The 24649-nt window shown below is 39.5% G+C and overlaps 1 protein-coding gene across 1 annotated transcript in view; it reads left to right on the plus strand.

The window, feature by feature from the left end:
- Window positions 1–24649, plus strand: part of LOC105496015 (required for meiotic nuclear division 5 homolog A) — a 60706-nt gene that overhangs the window by 20127 nt on the left and 15930 nt on the right. The window contains exons 2-4 of the mRNA XM_011766036.3: window positions 797–939; window positions 12132–12266; window positions 13715–13815. Of these exons, the coding sequence (XP_011764338.1) occupies window positions 797–939; window positions 12132–12266; window positions 13715–13815 (379 nt within the window). The remainder of the gene's footprint in view (window positions 1–796; window positions 940–12131; window positions 12267–13714; window positions 13816–24649) is intronic.

A 24649-nucleotide genomic window follows, 5' to 3' on the forward strand; every position in this document is an offset into this window, starting at 1 on the left:
CTCATAGGAGCATGAACCCTGTTGTAAACTGCACATTCGAGGGATCTGGCGCGCGTGCTCCTTATGAGAATCTAACTAATGCGTGATCTGAGGTGGAACGGTTTCATCCTGAAACCATCCCACCCAGCCCTCGTCCATGGAAGAAATGTCTTCCACGAAACTGGTCCCTAGTGCCAAAAAGGTAGGGGGAACACTGAGTTAGGGAGTGATGGGAACACTCCCAAACTCCCAGGTTTCTATATGTCAGCCAAGAGGTGACTTTGTAAGCAGGACTCTCTAAGGGTAGCAGTCTATGACCTGCTGTGTTAACTCTTTTCCGCACATGGTGGTATCCAGGGAAGTTTGTTTTCTTCTACTTCTTTATATGGAATATGATGTGTTTGCACTAAATCGTCTCTGTTGAGGAAATTTAGTAACAATCAGAACGTTTTGAGAATGACTTGAACAGTGTAACTGGGTTTAATAAGTGAGTTTATTCACTTAGACTTATTTTCTCAAAAATAATAGTGCCTTGACAGTATTATTCACAGTCTGTGCTGGTTTTTGTAATGGTAAAAATGATTACTTTCACAGTAAAATTTTCTTATTTCCCAAAATAAAAAAAATTATATCTTTCTTAGTATCCATTTGAAAAATCACATCTGTGAATGTGACCATCAGCTTCAAAGCAGATACTGAGTTTTCTTCACTTTTCTTCCATCTTTTGTGGTCCAAAAGGCCCATTAGAAACTTGCCATTTTTGGGTTTGTTTTAGTGAGTAACCAATCTTTCTTTTTTTTTCTTCCTTTTTTAATAGGCCAAGATGCTGAATTATCAGGGACACTTTCACTTGTTTTGACACAGTGCTGTAAGAGAATAAAGGATACTGTTCAAAAATTGGCCTCGGACCACAAAGACATCCACAGCAGTGTTTCTCGGGTTGGAAAAGCCATTGATAAGGTATGGTATTGAAGGAAGTGTTTTGTATTTTTTAGCTTCATTCTCTTTCTTCTGTCAGTACTTTGATAACACTAGCTTTCACAAAGTGCTACTCCTGTCATGTTTGCTTTTGATAACTTTTGCAGGTCTCGTTTTACCATGTTATTCTTACTCAGGTTCCCTGTTGCTATTATTTAAAAAATAAAAACAAAATTAAAACTCTCTGCTTTTATAGCTTTGTTGTTTATCCGTTTGAATACATGACTAGAGCTCCTAGGGTCATGATGAATAAAGTTCCAAAGAAATTTTAACCCAATATGTGGGAGTTTGTTTACCAGGAGTAACTTCTCCTAATTCCTGAATAATTCCCTAGCTGTGACTCTGTCCCTGTTATGGGATGATTAGAATAACAGCCTTGTATCAGTCTCCCCTGCATCATCCCAACTGTTATCTTCCTATGAGCATCCCAGCTACTTTTGAATTTTGCCTTCTGTGTGAATGAGTGAGTGGGTTGGTTGCTAGGCAGTGAGGCTGGTCACTTTTATTTGATGTTTTTTTTCTTGTGACATTTTTTTAGTAAGCCATCTTTGACCTGGTGGTTGATTTATAAGCAGTTATCATTTTTAGTACTGGCGGATTTTATTCATGGAGTTCATAGTCCTATTGGGGCCTAAGAGAAGTAGCGCAAGGTTACTGTGTGATACCTCTGACTACTTCAGACATAGGGGAGATTGTGACTGGTCAGGGGTGTTTCTCTTCACACATCGTAAACTGCTGGGAGGGTAGGAAGAACTTCTGAGGAGTGCCCTTTGTAGCAAAGGCATCTTCTAAACAGTCCTATGAGTTACTTAGTCTGTACTCACAAGAGTGATAGTTGTAACAGAGGTAATAGAAGCTCATTGAATCTGAAGAGTGGTTCGTGTAACTCATGGGTAGACCCAGCTGTTAGAAATTATCCCGTGAAAAGGCCAGGCTTGATGCTGTTTGAGTCAGGACTATATGCTTATAAGGCATTACTGTTCACTGGTAGGTGTGGTATGACAAGACCGTGAGTGGCAGGGGCTCACAGGACTTGTTTTGGTAGTCGTGGCTTACAGAAGTGTTCGTGACCTTTCAGAAAGTTCTCACCACTCCCATAGTGGTGTGAGGGGTATGACTCGGCCAAAGAGTCAAAGGTTGGTTTTGGCGGCCACAGGGTTCCAGCCACATTGTTACATCAGTGATGGCAGTCACCAGCAAAGTCTGGGAAGGCAGTGAGTATTCTCTGAAATGGTTTTGAGGTTGGGAAGCCTGTTCGGTAACTCCAAGAGAGTGAACACAATTTTAAAAGTGGGTTTGACATCAACCCTATTTGGTACTATGATACTTGAAGTCTTCAGTTGGTTCCTGGAATGGTTGTTGGTGTGTGTAAGCTTAAGAACTATGGGAGTGGTGGTGGGACACTTCATTTTCTTCCAGCAGCTGTATCCTTCTAGAATGTGATGGGGCACTTTAGAGATGGTCTTAAATCACTGTGGGTGAAGAACCCTCTGTTCCTCTAGAGGTACAGTAACTACTTATGGTGTCTAAGAAGATTCAGATTTTGATGTTGACAGTGACCAAGGCATCCTGGTGATTCTAATGGCTCAAAGTTCAGAGAGAACCCCAATAAGTTCCTGGGGACATCTGCATGACCACCAGTCTGCTTGCAGTTATAACAGAGGGTCAGCATTTGGACAGTAGAACCAAAGGTGCTGTGACAGTGAGAAGAGCTAAAGCTTCCAAGGCAGCCAATCAGAGATTCTTGGAATAAGGGGGGATGGGCTCAGCAACTATAATTGTAGCGTGTGGGCTACTGACTAAGATCTGGAGCAGTTGGGCAAACAATTCACCAATTATGCTTTCTGCAGCTTGTAGGGTGACCATATATGTCCCTGTTTCCTAGTTTATGTTTGTTGTCCTGTCATGATTATCAGAACCTTCTTTTGCTCTTGTCCTACTTCTCCTGGTGCCTGGCTGAGCATGTCTTACTCCAGATCTAGCAGGTCTTTATAGATATTCATAAGGGTTGTCAGATATTTTGACTAATCTTTAAGGCAAAACATTGTCTGGATGTACTTGGTGCCAAAAATGGAAGTATCTTATTGGGAATGGATATCAAGGAAACACATTTATCATGAATAATCTACATTCTGGCTTATTTGGGCAGGAGGATGTGTTCGAGGTGAAGATTCCTAATTACGTATTTTTAATTTACTTGTTGCTCTTTTGAGGACATTATTTTTCATGCCTTTGGAAGTTATAAGGACTTTTTCAAGTAAATCTTTTACAGTTTCTTTCAAAAAATTGGGGTGTTTTTGTTTGTTTTTTTTTTGAGATGGACTCTCACTCTTTTGCCCAAGCTGGAGTGCAGTGGCACGATCTCAGCTCACTGCAAACTCTGCCTCCCAGTTTCAAGCGATTCTCCTGCCTCAGCCTCCTGAGTAGTGCCCAGCCCCAAAAATTGTTTTATGTTCCTGTGAAAGTAGTTTTGGTTCTAGGTGACCTGGATTCTGGATTCTTCTCATCCATCATATGAAACTGTATTATTTAGTCTGCAGGACATGATGGCTCACACTTGTAATCCCAGCACTTTGGGAGGCCGAGGCAGGCAGATCATCTGAGGTCAGGAGTTCAAGACCAGCTTGGCCAACATGGCAAGCCCCCATCTCTACTAAAAATACAAAAAAATTAGGCACATTCCTCTAATTCCAGTTACTCGGGAGGCTGAGGCAGGAGAATCACTTGAACCCGGGAGGTGGAGGTTGCAGTGAGTCGAGTTGCACCACTGCACTCCAGCCTGGGCAACAGAGCGAGACTCCATCTCAATACATACATACATACATACATACTATATTATTTAGTTGACACTGAATAGTGTTTGTGGTACTGTAGTCTATCACCACAGAGGAAAGCCTGGATCTTTTAACTCAGTTCCCTAATATCTTTCAGTATACTTTCTCCCCATATTTTTGGCATCTACTTGGCCTCAGCTGAAGAGGAAGCTATTTCCCCAATAGAAGTACCTAGACATTGTGAATGGGCTTCTCGCATACATGAGGAATTCCGTGTAGGTTGTGTCACATAAGACTCCATTGACTTGTTAAGTCCTCCAGGAGCTCTTTGAATTTGAACCTGGTAGTTGTGTAAGCTCTGGGCAGCCTGTTGTAAAGGCTGGGTGGACCTGAATTGGTGGTGACCAAACAGGATAAAGCTGAATCCACTGTGGCACAAGACTTTCAAGAACCACACCAAACAGACCTGAGTAATAAACTGGAATGTCCATCAGCCTGTGCGTACCACTTTATGAACACGTGCTCCCACCCTCACAGGATGAGGACAAAGAAGCCAGTGGCTCCTTTATGAGCAGGCTGATTTTGAGTGAGAAACAGTACATTTTAGTCATGCTCAATGGTATTTTTTCTTTTATATTTTAATAGTTACGTTGTAAAGTTCCCTACATCATGTCTCTGAAAATGTAAGTAGAATAGAAGCTTCTGGTGGTGTTAGCCAAGATATTGTTTGGCTTTTAATTATTATGAACCGCGTCTCGCTCTGTTGCCTAGGCTGGAGTGCAGTGGCAGCATTACAGCTCGCTGCAGCCTTGACTTCCCTGGGCTTAACTGGTCCTCCCACCTCAGCATCCCAGTCCCAGCCAAGTAGCTGGGCCTACATGCGCTTGCTACCATGCCCAGTTAATTTTTTTTCATTTTTGCGTAGAGATGTGGTCTTGCAGTGTTGCCCAGGCTAGTCTTGAACTCCTGGCCTCAAGCGGTCCTCCCACCTTGGCCTCCCAGTGTTGGGATTATTGGTGTGAGCCACTGTGCCTGGCCCATTATTTATTTTAAATAAATAATATTTGCTCTGTGACAATTTTTTTTTTTTTTTTTTTAAGTAAAGATAATGTATTGGGCTGTTCTTAATTTCCTCTCCCATTTTTAGGTAATCTAGAATTCAGTCCAGTTTAGGGTATTTTATTCAGTATTTTATTTAGTCAATTGACTTCTAAAGTTTACTTCCTGAGAAAAGTCAACAAAAATGATTATTGCTTTAGACTTCTAGGTATGTGTGCATATGTGTTAAATAGTACTAAAGATTTTAATATATAAAATCTGATGTGGTATAATTAAAAGTTGACCACATAGTACATGTCCCTTATAAGATTGGTGTTTTGTATACATAAAATAACTGGAAAAATTCTTAGGCTACATGAAAGAAGTTTGCTGGAATAGACACTGCTTATTATAAAGTAAAGGTAATTGCTATCTTACATTTGGCTTGGAAGAATGGGTAAGATTTAGAGCAGCAGAACAGTGAGATGAAATTTTTCCTTGAGACTGGAAAAGGGCAAAATAGCAACTGTGAGAATATGCCTGACTCATGTTTAAGATGCTTCAAGATTGACTTGATTAGAGTGAGTGCTCCTGTTGGTAATAGGGAAAGGCAAATGATGGAAGGCCTAAGAGGTGTGGATTTGATGAGATGATGAAAGCAGTTGAGGGTTAATTTGACCTCATTAAATAGGATGAAAACAGACTAAGTAGTAGTCATAAGTAGGTGGATAATGGCTATCATATATTGAGTGTTGACCGTGTTCCAGATACTGAGCTAAGTGCTTTACATACATTTATATCCCATGATGCAGGGACATTATTCCCATTTTATATATGAGGAAACTGAGACTCAATGATAGCAAATAGCATACCCCAGGTATATGATTTGAAAGTGGTGGATCAAGGTTTGGAAAAAGTTTTCACTCAAGAATCTGTTCTTAAATACTGTGCTATAATAGGAAATCACTGAGGCCATTGCAGAACTGGTAATGTTGAAGGGGAACATAATAGTTAAAAAAAATTTTAAACCTCATTGTCTAAACATATATTTTGCCACTGGGTGGAGTATCTACATTGGTGAGGCAAAATGCTGACGTATTAAGGAGTGAATGGAATAATGGTATAAAAAAAATGACATATAGAATATTTTAAGATAGTTCTGGGTGAGCAGTCCAGAACTGACTTTTATGTAGGTATGTGTGTGGTAAACAAGGTATGTATGTTGGGTAGAGAGGGACCAGAAGGACTTAATATCCATTAAACTGTGCTAGCTAATACAGTCTGCAATTTGCATTTAAGTGCTTTTAAATTAATGAATATTACTATCTCTGTATGCTTTTGTGTATTTGTTTTTATTTATATTTTCTAATAAGGATTTTTTAAATACAGAAGCAGAAGGTTTGGTGGCAACCTGGCTCTCAGATTCACGTTTGGTTAGGTTTGGCCTGGCTCTCAGATTCAGCTACTGTGTATTAAAGGTTTACTGATGGATGGATACTCAAGAGGTTTTCATGTACATTATTTACCTTAATCTTCACCAAACACTTGTAAGGTTGAGATTATTGTCTCTAGATACAGATGTGAAAACTTAGATGTGTAAGGAACCTGCCTGAAGTCACAGAGCTGGGATTAAAAACCCAGATTTTAACATTTAGAGGAACCTTTCTCAACTGGAGGTTCTTGAGAGAATTCATCCCTAGTGCCCTGAGGGCACCCACTCTACACATGAATTTCTCTCCTTTCCATAGAATGGTAAGAGATACATGTCATACTTGGGAGAATTAATAAAATAGCCACAGAAAGGCAGATAACTAATAGTGGAGGAATAGGGATGCAAATGTGACAGAAGGCCTGGCAGAGTGGTTTGGCACATTACTCGCTCACTTTTTTAAATAAAGTAATAACATAACAGTGTGAATCTACCATTCTCTTAATGTTGATAACCAAAGAAGAGGTAGAAATAACGTGAGGAGAATATGGAATGTCTGCGTCAAAAAATGCATCTACAAAATGCTGATTATGACACACTACAAAGTTCATTTTCCAGCCCTTGCTTTGGAAAGCACTGCTATCTGGTATATGCCTCAAAATGGGTTATTTTGTCATAGGACAGGTGCCTCATTATTAGCTTTACTAGGTATTGTAAAATTTTCCCCTGAAGGGTTTATACCAATTTACAGCCCTACCAAACACATATAACAACACTTCCTGCTTCCTCATTTCTCACGTACACCTGGTATAATCAGACTTCAGATGTTTAAAGATTAATCAGATGGGTGTGAAGTAGTATCTAGTTGTACTAATTTTGCCTTTCTTTGACCATCTTGAAGGTGGGGCATCTTTTCATGTTTAACATTAGGAATTTCCTATTTGTGTATTTCATGTTCTGTCCATTTTTTCTGTTGTCTTTCTTATTGAGAGATGTGTGTTTGTTTCAAACTCTTCTGAATGCTAATCTTGTGTGGTTTGTATGCAAAGTAGGTATCGTCTGTTAGTCTGAGGGGAACCAGAATCCAGGTCTTCTTACTCTGTTAAGTATCCTTTGCTGTCTACCTCTCACTGCTAAACCAGATTAACTGGATGCTTAAAAGGGAAATTAGTTCCTGGTAGGTGCAACAATAGCACATTGTTGGTTCATACACTAATTTTTCTTCAAAGTAGATGGAGAAGTTTCAAAATACATGTTAATGCTATTAGGGAATTGGCACTTAGGAATTAAATACTGAGTTTTACTGTATATTGTTACCACTGTCTGCTCAGTCATTATAATTTTATAAAATATATTTGAGAAACGGATTGGTTTTTGATGGTAAACAGTGAAAGCCATTTCTGACTGATTTGTATGTTCATGATATGGCCAAACAGGTAGGGTGGCCTGTTTAGATCTCACAATTTCATAATGATGTTGTATCAAAGTTATTTACTCCTCTTCTGCCTCAGCTTCTAGATTTAGTATGTCCTGGATTTCTCCTTCCAAGTCAGAACATCCTCTCCGGATGGACACACCCTTGGATGTGTGCTTTTTTGCGTTTGGTTCTTGTTTGGATCCTTTCTTCCCAATTAAGAACAGGATGCCAAAGCTTTTCTTTGCTTAAAAAATATGAAAAGAAAAAGTATAGTAAGACAGAAGATGTTAATTATAGATGGTATTTCTCTTCATTAGCCACTTCTTGGGTGGTTTGCAGTGCTGTGGATTTTCTGGACAGCCATGCAAACGAGTTTGGTTACCTAGCAACAGAAGCTGGAACTAATGCAAGCTCTAGTGCAACAGTGAGTAAGAACCTGCAGTTATAACAAAAGGAGTTTGACTCTGTATTGCATTGCCTCAACCTCTGTATATTTTATAATCTTAGCTTTAATTTTTAATGCATGTGACCAGAAAATAAGCTATGGAAGTTTACTTATCTACCTCAGTAGTTTATACTGGAAAATCAGAATGGTAGAAGGGAGCTCAGAAGTGTCCAGAAAACAATCGAATGCATTGCTCATGCTTCTTTTCCAAGAGCAGCAAATAAGTTACAAGCTTGAATGTAGTTAGAGAGATTTTGAGTGTAAGGGTGTTTGACTTTTCTTATCTATGTAGGTAGTGACCATAGTAAGCCTTAAGAAAATGGAGGTACACATAGGGCATCGTTGTAAAACTTTGTAGCAAACCCAAAGAAAATTGTTTAAATATTAGACTCTTTTTGTAATTTTCTAGGTGATCAATACTTACTTTTAATATGTATATTAAGGAAAGAATTCAAGGGATTATTTTGTTTGATCTGAGCAGATACTGTCAGATGGTAGCTTTTAAAATTCTGACCTAACATATATATATTACCAGATAAAATTGTTTCAACGTGATCTGTGCTTTGAGCTGACCAGTGTGTCTTCCAGAGTTGTTTTATTTTATTTTTTCCTAAGGAATAGGTACTAATAAATTTGTTGTTTGGGGAAAAATCATTAAATGAATAAGTCGAAACCTGAAGGTCGTATTTGGATTTAATGCAGTTGATAAGATAGTGAGAGAACTTTCTTAATTAATCTCTTGATTCTTTGCTTATACTGTGCATTTAGACATTTAGAGAATTATAGGCAGGTTCCTGAGTTTGTAATAAATTGTCATCTTCAGATCTTTAGAAACCCATTCCTTTATGCTTCTGAATGGCCCTTTGGGAAGTAGAATTTGGGAGAGAATAACATTGATCAGCCTCTGAGCCTCTACTCCAGAAGAGGCAGAAAGTAGTACCACCTCCAGTGTTCTAGTTGTTATAGACAGCATAAAGATAAAATAAAATAAGTTACTTTTAAAAAATGATGAACTGTTATAAAATTAGCTCTCAACAGGCAGAATCTGATCAATAGAAATTAAACATGATAATTTTATACAAGCAGTTGTGTGTGCTAGGTAACAGTTTTTTCATTATGTGCATGGATGCTGTTGCTTTAGCATCTAGGTACTTTGTATTATTTCTTTTTTTTTTTTTTTTTTTTTTTTGAGATGGAGTCTTGCTCTGTCTCTCAGGCTGGAGTGCAATGGCATGATATCGGCTCACTGCAACCTCTACCTCCCTGGGTTCAAGCGATTCTCCTTCCTCACCCTCCCAAGTAGATGGGATCACAGGCACCCGCCACCACGCCCAGCTAATTTTGTATTTTTAGTAGAGACGAGGTTTCACCATGTTGACTCCTGACCTCAGGTGATCCTCCGACATTGGCCTCCCAAAGTGCTGGGATTACAGGAGTGAGCCACCATGCCCGCCCAATTATTTCTATTCTTTTTTTTTTTTTTTTTTTTTTTTTTTTTTTTTGAGACAGAGTCTCGCTCTGTCGCCCAGGCTGGAGTGCTGTGGCCGGATCTCAGCTCACTGAATTATTTCTATTCTTTAGGTTAAGTACTTGGCTAAGAAAAATGTCTGTGAAAAGAAAATGAATAAAAATTAAGACTGACAGTACTGTTGGGTTTTTATGTTTGTTTTGTCTTGAGTGATTCCAAACCTTAATGTATGTATTCAGTTTTAGGCTACTGTTTTCACGTCTAGAAATAGGGTAGATAGCTCTTTATAGGGAGAAAAATGTGCTTAATTTTGGAGAAGGGCACTCCTGCATTGTGATTGTAAATAGTGGGTTGTTTGCAGTTGCTGTTACTAGTTACTTACTGTCTGTTCTTGTATGTCATATAAAATAATCCCATATTCGTTGGACTGTATATTTAAGCAGTGGTTGACTAGGATTGCAATTTTCGTTAAATCTAAATAGCCTTGTCTAGTTAAGTTTTTTTTTTGTTTTTTTTTTTTTTGTTTTGAGACAGTCTCGCTCTGTCGCCCAGGCTGGAGTGCAGTGGCACGATTTCCGCTCACTGCAAGCTCCGCCGCCTCCAGGGTTCACGCCATTCTCCTGCCTCAGCCTCCCAAGAAGCTGGGACTACAGGTGCCCGCCACCACGCCCAGCTAATTTTTTTTTATTTTTAGTACAGACGGGATTTCACCGTGTTTGCCAGGATGGTCTCGATCTTCTGACCTCATGATCTGCCCGCCTCGGCCTCCCAAAGTGCTGGGATTACAGGCGTGAGTCACTGCGCCTGGCCAAGTTTATACGTTTTTAAAAAGAAATGCAAAACATTTATTAGGGAGCAATGCCTATGAAAGATAAAGGGTGCTGAATTAGTCAGGGAAAGCTTTCACACTGTGATGTACATTTGCTCTTCTTTCACTCTTGATATTTCATGTTCCTTCTGTTGTCATTTCTTCTGTCTGAAGACTTTAGCAATGCTTTTAGAGCAAGTCTGATGGCAGTAAATTCAGTTTCCCTCCATCTGAGACTGTCTTTATTTCATCTTCATTCCTGAAGGACATTTTCACTGGAAGTAGAATTCTAGGATGACAGTTCTTTTCTTTCAGTACTTGACAATCATGCCACTTCTTTCTGGCCTCCATAGTTTCTGTTGAGAAATCTGTAGTCATTTGAATCATGGTTCCCCTGTAAGTAACATGTCACTTTTCTCTGGCTGCCTGCAAGATTTTTTCCTTTATCTTTAGTTTTAACAGTTTGAACGTGAGATGTTTGGGTCAGATTTCTTTGAATTTGTCCATGTTGGAGTTCACTGAGCTTCTAGAATCTGTATTTATGTCTTTTGCTAAACTTGGGAAATACTCTTTAACTGTTTTTTTCTATACCGTACTGTTTCTCTTCTCCTTGTATTCTGATGACACACATGTTAGATCTTTTACAATTTTCCCACAGGTCCCTGACGCTCTGTTTTTGTTTTGTTTTGTTTTGTTTTCTGGTGTTCAGATTGGATGATTTCTGTTGATCTTCACTGACTTTTTGCACTGCCACTTTGCTTCTGCTGTTGAGTCCATCCAATGAATTTTTTATTTTGGTTACTGTATCTTCTTTTTCCTTGCTAAGTCACTCCCTTTGTTTCAAGATTGATTGTATTTTTATAATAACTGCTCTAAAGTTTTAGATGGTTCCACCATCTCTGTCATGTTGGCATTGGTGTCTGTTGATCATCTTTTTCCATGTGAGTTGAGATTTTCTTGATTCTTGGTATGCCAAGTAATTTTGCAGTATCTTGAACATTTTGAATATGTGTTATAGTACTCTAGGTCTTATTTCAGTTCTGTGGAGAATATTGGTATTTTTGGTTTAGCAGGCAATCAACCTTGTTGGATTCAGGCCACAAGTTCTAGCCAGTCTTTTCTGGGTTGTGGTTTCAATGTTAGTTTTGTTTCTAAAGCCATTACAGTTATTTAGATTTGTCCTGTATGTGTACCACCTGGTAACCAATATGATACCTAGGAATTAGGTCTATTCCCTAGTTCAGTTTTCAAAATCTGTAGTATGCTGTTTCTAGTCGGGACCATGCATATATAACTCAAAGGCAAACCCAGAGGTGTACATAAACCACTGTCTTAACTACTTGGCCATCCCCCCGCAACCACTTTCAACCTCAATACTGCAGTTGTTGGGATGTGCCATGGATTAATATGTTGATAGGCATGTGTGTTTTTTCTCCTTTTTTCCCCTCCCATTATAGACAGTGCTGCAGTGAGCATGCTTTTACAGGTCATCATTACATTCCTCTAAAAATATTGCTATATATAATGCCTAGAAATCAGTTCATTCGCTTGATTCTATTTTATTCATGGATGCCATTATTAAATCTACTTTTTAAAAAATTCTCTAAAAATATACCTATTTACTCTTCTAGCATGACAAGTTTTAGAAAGGAGCAGTGGAAAAATTCCTTCCTGTGATACACTATAAATTGCAGTTGGGTACTTATTGGGGTATCTCAGACTGAAACAAAGACCATTTTTTTCCTGTTAAGTGGGGTGAAAATAATCTATGATTCTCTTTCTCTTTTTTTCCCAGAATTTTGATTCTGACATTAGCAGTGTGGGAATAGATGGCTGCTGGCAGGCAGACAGCCAAAGGCTTCTCAATGAGGTGATGGTGGAGCACTTCTTTCGACAAGGAATGCTGGATGTAGCCGAGGAGCTCTGTCAGGTAACAGTGTGCCCACTGGGAGGTTTTGAGAAAGAAGCAAGGGAACTCCTTAGAGTTTACAGTATTTGCAGGGTGGGGTTTTGAGTCTTCCTCTAGCTGTAGATAGATTTTTTAATATTTAAATTATCAGAGATGACCTCATTTTACTAGGAGTGTTTTTGGGAATTTTTTAAGTGGCAAAAATTATAGTTCTAGAACTTGTTATCCAAATCGTTTTTTTCTTGTTCCTGTCCCAGAATGTGAGTCTCAGTTCATGAATCAGAGGGCTCAGAAGTGATACTCTTTCTTCATTTCCCTTTTTGATAGAGAAGGTTAGTATAGCAGACAAGAGGAAAGGGACAAAAACATTGATGTTTGTTCTTCTGTTCTAGCCTAGCTTAAACAATTTTATCAAATGAATTTCCAACTAAAATTTTTTTACCTCACATTAGCAGCATTTGTCTTTTATTTCTATCACACATGAGTTAGGACTCTGGAACAGTTTACCAATGCCATGTAGTCATAATAGTAGCAGCTGCCATATATTGAGTGCTTACCTTAAGCCAAGCCCTGCCTTTATTCCTTGCTGCAATCCCATGAAGTACAAATTATTGTTTCCATTCTACAGATGAAAAATCTAAGGTCTGAATAAATAAGTTGCCTGAGGCCTTAACAGGTTCTTTGTGAAAGAACTGGGATTCAGTCCCTGATTCGTATGTCTTCACACTGCGTTCTAAGCCACCATGTGCTGTTGCATTTTTGTTTAGAAGCATGAAGGACTAAAAGAATTAAATAGTTTAAAAGCAGTCTGTAAACCAAACCTCTAAGCTAAGCCTTTTCTGTTTTAAACAATTCAGATAAGTGATAACTTGGTTTTTCTCTGTACCTTATAGGGATTTTGTATGTGTGTGTCCATGTAATTTCCTGCACCAAACTGTCATTGAGGATTGTTTGCTTTTAAGTAACAAAGACCCACAATCACAGTGGCTTAAGCAAAAGTGAAGTATTTTTCTTCGCAGAAATAGGTAGTAAGACGTCCACAGCATGTTTGGTAACTCTGCTTCGTGAAACTCTTAGGGACTTAGCACCTTGTGACTCGGTTATCCCCAGGGTGTCTCCTGTCTTCAGGGTCCAAAGATAGCAGCCAAAGCTCCAGCCATACCTTTGTATCCCAGGAAGGGGCAGAGTGCATATTTATATTTCATTGGTCAGAACTTAACGTCTTACAAAGCCATACCCAGCTTTATTCCATTTGCGTATGTACCCTGCTGAAATTTGGGAATTCTACTGTGGAACAGAGGGGAAGAATGGTACTAGAGGGCAGTCATCAGTCTCTACTATAGGGAATTATCTTTAATGGCTTGCCCCATATTTTACAATCTAGAATATACTTAATCACTAGCTCCTTAGCCTGATTAATGCTAACAAAAGTCCTTTCTGTTTTTTGTTTTTTGTTTTTTGTTTTTCAGGAATCTGGTCTTTCTGTAGACCCAAGTCAGAAAGAACCATTTGTGGAGTTAAATAGAATATTAGAGGCATTAAAGGTCAGAGTTCTGAGACCTGCTCTGGAGTGAGTATTGAATTTGCTTTCTTTTGAGTACTTTCAGAACTCTTTGTAAGAAAACTCAATCAGAAAACACATTAGAGATTTTTAGATATATTTATCTTACCTGTGGTAGACTTCAGAGAAATCAAAGGAGAATTATTTATTTTGGCTAAGTGAAATATGGGGGGTGTGCAATATGAGAAAATGATTAGAGCTTATTTCACTTATCAGTTGGTCTGAATTCCCATGAGAGAAAAGGGTTTTCTGTTTCCAGGCTACACCACCACTTTGTGTGGGCTGGCATTACAACAAGCTCTATTGTTCAGCCAGTGCAAGTTTGATATTTAAGCTTCCATAATATGCTGGGTTTTGCTGGGTTTTATGCTAGCATTCTAAGAAATTATTGGTTATTGGAACTAAGTGATGTGGATGAAGAGAATAAATACTTTTGTAAAGGTACTCTGTTCATAATTATTGTGGATTTTGATAATTGACCATGAACCTCTCATTGATAAGAATTATCTGAAATTGCTGAGTAAGCTCTAATAAATATTATTCTAGAGCAGAGTCAGCAAACTTTTCCGTAAAGGGCCAAGTAGGAAATATTTTAGGCTTTTCAGTCCACATAAGGTCTCTGTTGCATGTTCTTCATTTTATTTTACAACCGTTTAAAAATTTAAAAACCCATTTTTGGCCATCTGCTATACAAAACAGGCAGCAGGCTGAATTTGGCCTGTGCCATAGTTTATTGACCCCAGTCCTAAAATTTTTTAGTGTGAGGATTACCAGGTTATTTGTAATAAATAGTTCATAAACTAAAGGGAAGAAACTGGATTATAGAAGCAGTGATTTGTTGTGAGATTATAGCTTTAGAATCCTGGTATTTTAAAACCAGAAAAATTAACCATTAGTGTTACGGAAGCTGACTTTTATAAAATGTGCACTTTTTCCCTTAAAATTTAGTTCCACTAAGCCATTTAATTCTTCATAGCTTAGTTTTTTCTTTCTGATCATTTCTCAGTTCTTTTTTCTTTTTGAGACAGGGTCTCACTGTCACCCAGACTGGAGTGCAGTGGCGTAACCACGGCTCACTGCTGCCCCAACCCCCCAGGCTCAGGTGATCCTCCCACCTTAGCCTCCCGAGTAGTTGGGACTACAGGACTGTGCTGTTAGGCCCGGCTAATTTTTAAAAAAATTTTTTTGTAGCGACAGGATCTCACTATGTTACCCAGGCTGGTGTTGAACTCCTGGGCTCTAGCAATTCTCCCACCTCAGCTTCCCAAAGTGCTAGAATTACAGACTCGAGCCACTGTACTCGGCCATTTCTCAGTTCTGAGAAAATTTTGTATAGTTCTAAAACCAGCCCAGATGACTAGATAGAAATTCCTGTATAAATTTATGTAAAATTCCTGTATAAATTATAATAGATCTCACTTAAGAACTGTACTGCAGTGTAAGATGCATATTACCTTTGCAGAATTTGTTTAAGCAAATTTCAGATTGTGACACATCTGGGAGATAAATTCAACCAAATATCTGTAACACCTCTTAAACAAAATATGGCAACAACTACCTTTTTTTTTTTTTTTTCCCCAAAAAGACAGTCTTGCTCCGTGGCCCAGGCTGGAGTGCAGTGGGATGATCATAGCTCACTGTACCCTCTCAAACTCCTGGGCTTAAGTAATCCTCCTGCCCCGGCCTCGTGAGTAGCTAAGACAACAGGTGCGCACCACCACACCTGGCTAATTTTTAAATATTTTATAGAGACAGGGTTTCTCTATGTCGCTCAGGCTGGTCTCAAACTGCTGACCTCAAGTGATCCTCCTGAAGCTTCAGCTGCCCAAAGTACTGGGATTATAGGCATGGGCCAGTGTGCCCGAGAAAGCCTACATACATGTAAACATATAATGGGTTTCCCAATTGTTTTATAGTGATTAGCAAAATAATACTTGGGTTGTCATTCAAGGTAATATTCACTTATCTATGCGTTTCTTAGTTTGTTTTCATTAAACTTTGTTCATATGTGCTAGTCATGTACATACTATGACTATATCTATAGTCACTGGCACATAGTATTTGCTACTTCAGCCTTCAGAGTACTCCAGACTTTTCCTAAGACCCTTTTTAACTTTGTGCATATATAAGATATGTTTCTTATTGACAAGCATGTTATGTATATTGATTATTTCTGTAAACTTTGTCTATTATTTGTAGCCTTAAGACAATTCCTCAGGCAAATAGAGGACTTGTTCCATAAGTAAAAATTTTCTCATTTCATGTTTCTGGGAATAGTGTTTAATATCAGCATGAGGGAGTGTAGTGGTAATTATAGTTAACTCTTCTTGAGTGGTTATTATATGCCTAGCATTGTTCTAAGCATTTTACATGTCTTAACTTATTCAACCCTCATATTAACCTATGAGGTAAGTCATCTTACAGAGAAGCAATTAAGGCCTAGAAGATCCTCTGTGAAAAAAAGTCAAAATATTATATGAGAAATGCTTCACATAATAGTCCCCCAATATTCTCATTTGAGATTCACTTTAACTTATTAACTATATCATCAAGCCAGGTGCAGTAGCTCACACCTGTAAACCCAGCACTTTGGGAAGCTGAGGTGGGCAGATTGCTTGAGCCTAGGAGTTCGAGACCAGCCTGGGCAACATAGCAAAACCCTATCTCTACAAAAAAATACAAAAATTAGCTGGGCATGGTGGTGCACGTCTGCAGTCTAAGCTACTCGGGAGGCTGAGATGGGAGGATCACTTGAGCCCGGGAGGCAGAGTCTGCAGTAAACCGAGACCACACCACCACTCCAGAGCGGGATCCTCTCTCAAAAAATAAATAAATAGAAGTAAAAATGTACCATCAGTAATCCTACAGTAAAGAAACTCATTTAGCTTGGTATAACCCAGCGTTTTCTCCTCATATTTGACCAAACAATCTTGTTTTCCCTCCAGATAACAGATTTGAAACCCATAAAATTGGAGTTACACAAAACATAAGTTATAGAAAACATAAGATTTAATAGAAATTGTCATTACAACAACTCAGATTTTTCCAGTCCTTGCCTATTACTTGTGGATGCAGAGCAGATACTGACAAAGCATCTTTCATGAGCTAAGTACAGAAAATTCCCTTTATTCAACTTATAGCAAAAGTTGAATGATACGGGATACCAATTTGGGGAATTCTAGTTAAGGTACAAGTGGGAAGATATCTGCCAGTTATGTAGCATCCCATTTGTTCTTGCTGGGAAGGATATCATGGAGCTCACAAGGGAAAAGAGGAAGGAGAGGATGCAGCAATTCCTCCAGGCTGCCTAGGCGGTGAAAAGGCAGAAGCCAGCCAAAAAAATTGAGGTGGCTAGGCCGGGCACAGTGGCTCATGCCTGTAATCCCAGCACTTCGGGAGGCCGAAGTGGGCGAATCATATGAGGTCAGGAGTTCGAGACCAGCCTGACCAACATGGAGAAACCCCATCTCTACTGAAAATACAAAATTAGCCAGGTCTGGTGGCACATGCCTGTAATCCCAGCTACTCACGAAGGCTGAGGCAGGAGAATCGCTTGAACCCAGGAGGCAGAGGTTGCAGTGAGCCAAGATTGCGCCACCGCACTCCAGCCTGGGCAACAATGAAACTCGGTCTCAAAAAAAAAAAACCATTGAGGTGGCTAAAGGCCATTGACGGCCTAGAAGGGAAGGAAGCGTGAAGAATGTTAGCTGTTTAGTTGTAACAGTGGAAAGAAGGCCCAGGGGAATGGTGATATTGTGGAGAGAAGTGGCAGAACAACACCTAACTACATAGGTCTAATCAGGACCTTGCTTACTCCTGTGTTTGTGCCCTTGTACCTCTGAGTTTGTACAGATTTTCCCCCTCATCCAGATTTCTTTTATACTCACCCAGATTGTTTATTTGCTTTTTGAATTTCCCTTGGTGCCTAGGGTAGTGCTTACCTCATAATAGGCCCTCAATGAATAACAGTAATCTGAAGGAGAATTTAGAGCAAACGTCATCCTCTTTCATGGTGGCAGATAGAAAGCCAAAAATAGTGTTAACAAGAGAATAATAGTAACTTAATACAATGAGGTCAGAGAAATATTAGAAAAAATAGGAACTGTCCTTGTGGCTGTGCCATTATTAACATACATATTGAAAGAAAGCAGTATCTTTAGGGGAAGCTACTTGATTGCCTTCCTAAAGGTGTCTCAAAGAGTAATACTACCTTGCTGGATTTGCCACAGTCTAGTATCTGACTTTCAGCCTTGCAAACTTGAAAACTTGTTTTTGGTGTCCTTGTTTTGTTTTGTTTTGTTTTGTTTTCACTAAGAACAGGCCTTAAACGATAAAAACCTGAATTACTAAGCTGCGTGTATAGTTTGGATTATTAGGGGCTGTGAAACTAGCTCCTGGTAGGCAGGTCCATGTGGAAGGCACATGAGCTTGCTAAGCCTGGAGTTGGAACAAGAGGAGATTGTTCTAGAAAATGTTCAATGTTGGCCAGTTGCGGTGGCTCACGCCTGTAATCCCAGCACTTTGGGAGGCCGAGACGGGCGGATCACAAGGTCAGGAGATCGAGACCATCCTGACTAACACGGTGAAACCCTGTCTCTACTAAAAATACAAAAAAAAAAAATTAGCCGGCCATGGTGGCAGGCGCCTGTAGTCCCAGCTACTTGGGAGGCTGAAGCAGGAGAATGGTGTGAAACTGGGAGGCAGAGCTTGCAGTGAGCCGAGATCGCGCCACTGCTCTCCAGCCTGGGCGACAGAGCGAGACTCCACCTCAAAAAAAAAAAAAAAAAAAAAATGTTCAATGTTCTCAGGCTGAAATGTCCTGATGCCATTATCTCCACAATGGAGGTTTTGTTGCAGAGCCATTGGGCAGTTCATACTTCATTCACTGACTCCTTTTCTCAAAATTGTCCTTGGCTTGCCTGGGTCAAGTTTTGAGTCTGCATTAAGTATCCCAATAGGTAATAAATATAAGAGTACAAAATAAAAAGGCACAACAAAATAAAAATACAGTGAAAAGTAAATCTCCCCACCTTTGCCTTCTAATCACAGTTACTCTCCAAGCAGGCAGCCACCATTAACTTTTTTCTTGTGCATCCTTCTAGAGGTAGTCCATAAGTCCACAAGTTTATGTGGGTGGTAGTTCCCCACTTATCCTGAAGGGATATGTTCCAGCACCCCCAGTAGATGCCTGAAACCACAAACAGTACTGAACCCTATAAATGCTGTTTTTTTGTATATATGCATACCTTTGATAAAGTTTACCTTATAAATTAGGCATAGTAAAAGAGTAATCACAATAATAAGATAGAACAGTTATAACAATATACTGTAATAAAAGTTATATGAATGTAGTCTGTCTCAGAGTATCTTATTTTACTGTACCTCACCTATTTTCAGACCATGGTTGACTGTTGGTAACTGAAACCTCAAAAAGTTAAACCACAGATAAATTGAGACCCTGCTGTATTAAGTTTTATGTACATTTTTATGCACAAGTCGTTGCATACTATACACAGTGTTTACTTGAAAATGTTTGAAGTATTTACCTATATCAGAACATATAGAACTATCTTTTTTTTTTTTTTTTTTTTTGGTGGCTGCTTAGTGTTCTCTTTTAGGGATTATACCTTAATTTTATTTAACCAGTTCCTATGGATGGACATTTGTAGCTTCTGATCTTTTGCTTTATAAGTGATGCAGCATCGAATATCCATTGCACGTTATTTTGAGCATGCCCACTATATATGTAGGGAACATTTCTAGAATATTGGGTTAAGGTACATTTAAAATTTGGATTGTTCTTACCATATTTCTCTCTATAAAGGTTGCCCTGAAATACAACCCTAGCACAAAATACCAGAGATCATTTCACATCCTTGTTGTCACAGCTGATTTTCCTTCCATTTAAACAAACAAACAAACTTTGTGAGCCTGATACTGATAGGTATGTGTGGTAGGGGAAGAATGAGATGTCATATTTTCAGTTTGCATTTATCATATGAGTGAGTTGAGTTCAACCACATCTTTTCTAGATATTTTCACACCTTCATTGTGGCAAAGGCTAAGTCCACTAGACTTCTGGCCTGAACTGTCTTTGAGGGCAATCTTAAGGCAGAAGCGACCACTGCTGAGATATGTGACCACGTATACCACAAAATCATTTCCATGGGCCTGTGAGAGCATTTCATCACTGCCTCTAGGGAACCTCGTAACGCTTTTTTCAAAGAATTTGCTAACAGCAAAGCCTCAGTAAAATGCCATACAGAAAGCAGCTGGCCAGGCGTGGAGGCTCATGCCTGTAATCCCAGCACTTTAGGAGGCCTAGGCGTGTGGATCACCTGAGGTCAGGAGTTCAAGACCAGCCTGGCCAACATGGCAAAACCCGGTCTCTACTAAAAATATAAAATTAGCTGGGCTTGGTGGTGCGTGCCTGTAATCCCAGCTGCTTGGGAGGCTGAGGCAGGAGAATCCCTTGAACCTGGGAGGCGGAGGTTGCAGTGAGCTGAGATTGTGTCATTGCATTCCAGTCTGGGTGACAGAGTAAGACTCCATCTCAAAAGAAAAAAAAAAAAGCAACCGAATGGTTATGAGAAAGGGAAGAGAGACATTACAGCATTTTTCACAGAAGAGAGAAAAAAAATTACTTCAGACCACAGAAAAGGATTTAGATTGGACAGGCCATGAACAGTATCAGGTAGGCTGCTGAAACATGGGAGGACTCCATCTTCAAAGCCAGCAGATAGGTGGGTACAGAAAGAAGCCACAGGTTTCTTAGTGGTGTGTGTGACCAGTAGTCCTAAAGATGAGAAGATGCTTGACAGACTTAATAGAAATTCTAGTACCAATGGGTAAAACTGTTTATAAGCGGGAAATAGTTCTAGAAAATGAAATTGGAGGAAGCAAGCAGAGGTGCCTGATCACAGGGCCTTGACTATCACTGGAAATGAGGGTAACAGTGATTCAGCAATTTCTAGTGTTCTTCCCCCCCCACCACCACCCGGCTTTTTTTAGTTGAATAGAGATGGGGTCTCACTATGTTGTTGCTCAGGGTGGTCTTGAACTCCTGGGCTCAAGCGGTCCTTCCACCTTGGCCTTCTAAAGTGCTGGGATTACAGGCATGAGCCACAGTGCCCGGCCTGGTGTCTGTTTTCTTATTCCTACTCGTGGCTTCTTGTAGGTGAGTGGTCTCCCTGACTCAGGCACATTTTAATAGCCACATAGAACCACAGAGGAAACAAGGCTCTGATATATTTGCCAGTCCAACAGAAGGAACAATCAAGGCTTGAACAAGTTGGATTTTTTTCCAGAAGTTGATTTCTTTTTCTTCCCTCCCCCACCTTTTGGTCTTAATTTTGAAAAGGCAGAAGACGAAGGAGTTAATGGATACGTTTTAACTCACTCTCTATGCCCTAAGTCTGGTGGAGAAACCATACCTCTTAAAGAGAAGCTAATTGAAAGGTAGAAAGAGGTGCCGTTTTTCAGAAGGATACAGAAAAGAAGGAATAGAAAAGCCAGAAGAGAAAAAACATTGCATTGATAACACTGTTTTCTATTGTCTATTTTATATTCGTTGCTGGTGAAAGTTTATAGAAGTTCCAAGACTGTAGGTATTCCTTAGGAAGAAGAATAGACATTATCTGAATACATCCTCACCAAAGACTTGGGCAGTATTGGAAATGAGTGCGCAAGCCGTGACTAGAGAAATTGAGACTAGAGAAAGAGAAAATTTAAATGGTCCCTGAGAATAAATGTTTAAAAACATAAGAAGCTAAACTAACTGAGAGGCTAAACACGCATGATAGAAAAGAAAAAGGTGACCTGGGAAAGACACTGGACATGTGCTTGTAAAATGCAAGTCTAGTATTAGGTTTATAAAATACCTTGTTTTTTTTTTGTGCCGTAAATAAGGCAATGTCATATTAAGTATTTTAAAAAGATCATTGATCTGTAGAGTTATATTGTCCAATATGGTGACCACTCCTATTTGTAGCTCTTACTAATCGCTGCATTACTAAGAACCTTAAATAAAAGGGGGTGTGTGTGTGTGTTTTAAATAGAGTCAGATATGCAATACCATAGTTTGTGTGGTTTCTTAAATAGCATGTGAAAAGGACAGAGACTCACACCAACTGTGAGATGAGTTTAATGGTAGTAGTTCCAGCAATGGACTCAGCCCGTAGCTGAGAAATTACCATTTGAAAATATCTAAGAAATGAAACATTAAGTGTTCTTTTCAATCTCTAAAGCAAAGTTATGGAGTTCCTCACTTTTTTGACTGAATTTTTATTTTTGTCAGGTTTGCCATTCTCTGAATTTTTAAGCATTTGATTGATGTTACTAAGGACATTTCACGAGGTCCACACCTGTGGAGTAAAAATAAATGTCATTCATTCACCCTGAACTTCAGCTTTTACCCCCAAGAGTATAGCCTTAAAGGAAATTAGAAAAAGAGGTTTTTGTAAGGCTTTAAAATGCTGTGAAAGGTTATAGTGGAATGTGCTGTGGGATTGGCAGGAGGCTTTTTTTTTTTCCAGTATTACTAGAAATAGACACCCAACCAGGCCGGCAAAATTGTAAGATGAGAGAGATAAGCCCACTAATGCTGTGTGTTAGGTTCCTGAGGGAGAACCGCTAACTATGAAGGTGAAATCTTGTATTTATTTTTGGAATGATGTAGAAATGCTAAATATGGAGGCAACCGTGTGCCAAGTCTTTTCACAGGCCTGACAATTTGGATAATTAATGCTAATATTTCTGCTGGGTAATTGTATAGATGCGGATTGCTTCTGACTTAGTCTTCTCGTAAGTAATATTGTTTTGGGGTTTGTTGGTGGAAAGTCCCCAAAAGGCTCTTCATCAGAAGAATGTAGTGGCAGTGCACAGAGGGTGACACTGTTGATCTTACTGTCATTTTTGGGGTCTTCAGTGTTTCCGTAAATGGAGTAATTCCAAAGGTGACAGTGTTCTCGTGGTCCACGCTGGAAATTTGGGATCAGAATTTTTTTAAAAAAAATTATAGAGTTAATAATTTCACTGCATTTTTAGTTTGCTTGCCACCCCTCCGCCCCCACCATCTCTACTAAAAATACAAAATTAGCCAGGCGTGTTGGCACGCACCTGTAATCCCAGCTACTCGGGAGGCTGAGGCAGAAGAATCACTTGAACCTGGGAGGCAGAGGTTGCAGTGAGCGGAGATCACGCCACTGTACTCCAGCCCGGGCAATAGAGTGAGACTCTGTCTCAAAAAAAAAGAAAAGAAAAAAAAAAAGGTGGGGAGGAAGGAAGGGGTAGGGGCAGGGGCAGGAATCATTTTGGTGAGAAATAGAAAACTAATCTCATTTTCTTTGTAATTCTTTAAGATTTATGAGAATGAGCCATAGACACCCTGACCTGCTCAGTTTCTCAAACTTTATCTTTCCTCATTTTATCAATCTGGAACTTCCTTGTCTTTATAAAGTAACCTCTTACCACTGAGATCTCTGTGTTCTTTCTCTCCTGTTTTTTTTTTTTGTTTGTTTTTTTTTTAAGGCGGAATTTCACTCTTGTTGCCCAGGCTGGAGTGCAATGGCGCGATCTTGGCTCACCACAACCTCCACCTCCCAGGTTCAAGCGATTCTCCTGCCTCAGCCTCCTGAGTAGCTGGGATTACAGGCATGCGCCACCACACCCGACTAATTTTGTATTTTCAGTAGAGATGGGGTTTCTGCATGTCAGTCAGGCTGGTCTCGAACTCTCAGCCTCAGGTGATCGACCCACCTCGACCTCCCAAAGTTCTGGGATTACAGGCCTGAGCCACCGCACCCATCCCTTGTATTCTTTGCTGAACCTGTGGGCAGTCTTTGCAGGTTTCTAAGATACATAAATTCGTTTTTACCACAGTTTAGTTCAATAACACCTGGCTGCCAACAACACAGTTCAGATTTCAGTCACCATGATGTATTAGCTGTGAGCAATTGTATAAAATACAGACTTCTCTGCCAGCTCTTCAGTCTATACATCAGGACGTAACAGGCGCATCATGGTCATGACCAGTTCTGTCACTTCGCTCTTGATCACTGCGCATCTACTGTCAGTTACCCTCAGGCAACAAGTGTGTAGTTGTGTCACCTCCTTAACTCCCTTATCCATGTGACATTTTACAAAAAATGAATAATTGGAAGACGGACTCGGCAACAAGAAAAATCTTAGAAGTGAAATTGAATGTGATTAGAAAGATTTGAAAAGGATGACAGCAAGACGAAGCTAGGGCAAGACCTAAGCCTACAGGAAGCTAATGGTACAAAGCATATCGGAAAAGTCCTGTCACTATGAAGACCAGGGTAAAGTCGCTTCACCATCTTTTCACTTATATTGCACTAGAATAGCAAGATGCTTGTGGTTTAGATGGAACATTTACTTCGTGTGTGTGTGTGTGTGTGTGTGTGTGTGTGTGTGTGTGTGTCCCGGTTTGGCTACTATTCCCACCAAATTGATAATAGTTGCCTTATGGAAAGAAGATGGTAATTACCAGGATATTGAAGAAATTCACTGCCAGTAAAAGATGCTTCTATCATGTTCAGAAATTGTGAATTGACTAATATTAAGCTATCTGAGGAAGATGTTATTGTGAGTAAGAATGCTGCTGTGAAGTTTGTACTCAGATTTCAATGATTCATTAAGGCAGATGTTAACGATGATCATCACAGAAGGCAACTCTTGATACCAGAGCTTAGCAAAAGGCACAGAATAGTGAAGAATAGTGAACAGAGTTAAAAATAGATTCACTTTCTTACTAGGAGGCAGCTGTGGAGAGTGACTTTGAATAAAACCTATGCTTATTTGGCCACTTAACTGTGGCCAGGGA

The sequence above is a fragment of the Macaca nemestrina genome, chromosome 13 (genome assembly GCF_043159975.1).
Source record: "Macaca nemestrina isolate mMacNem1 chromosome 13, mMacNem.hap1, whole genome shotgun sequence".
Lineage (NCBI taxonomy): Eukaryota > Metazoa > Chordata > Mammalia > Primates > Cercopithecidae > Macaca > Macaca nemestrina.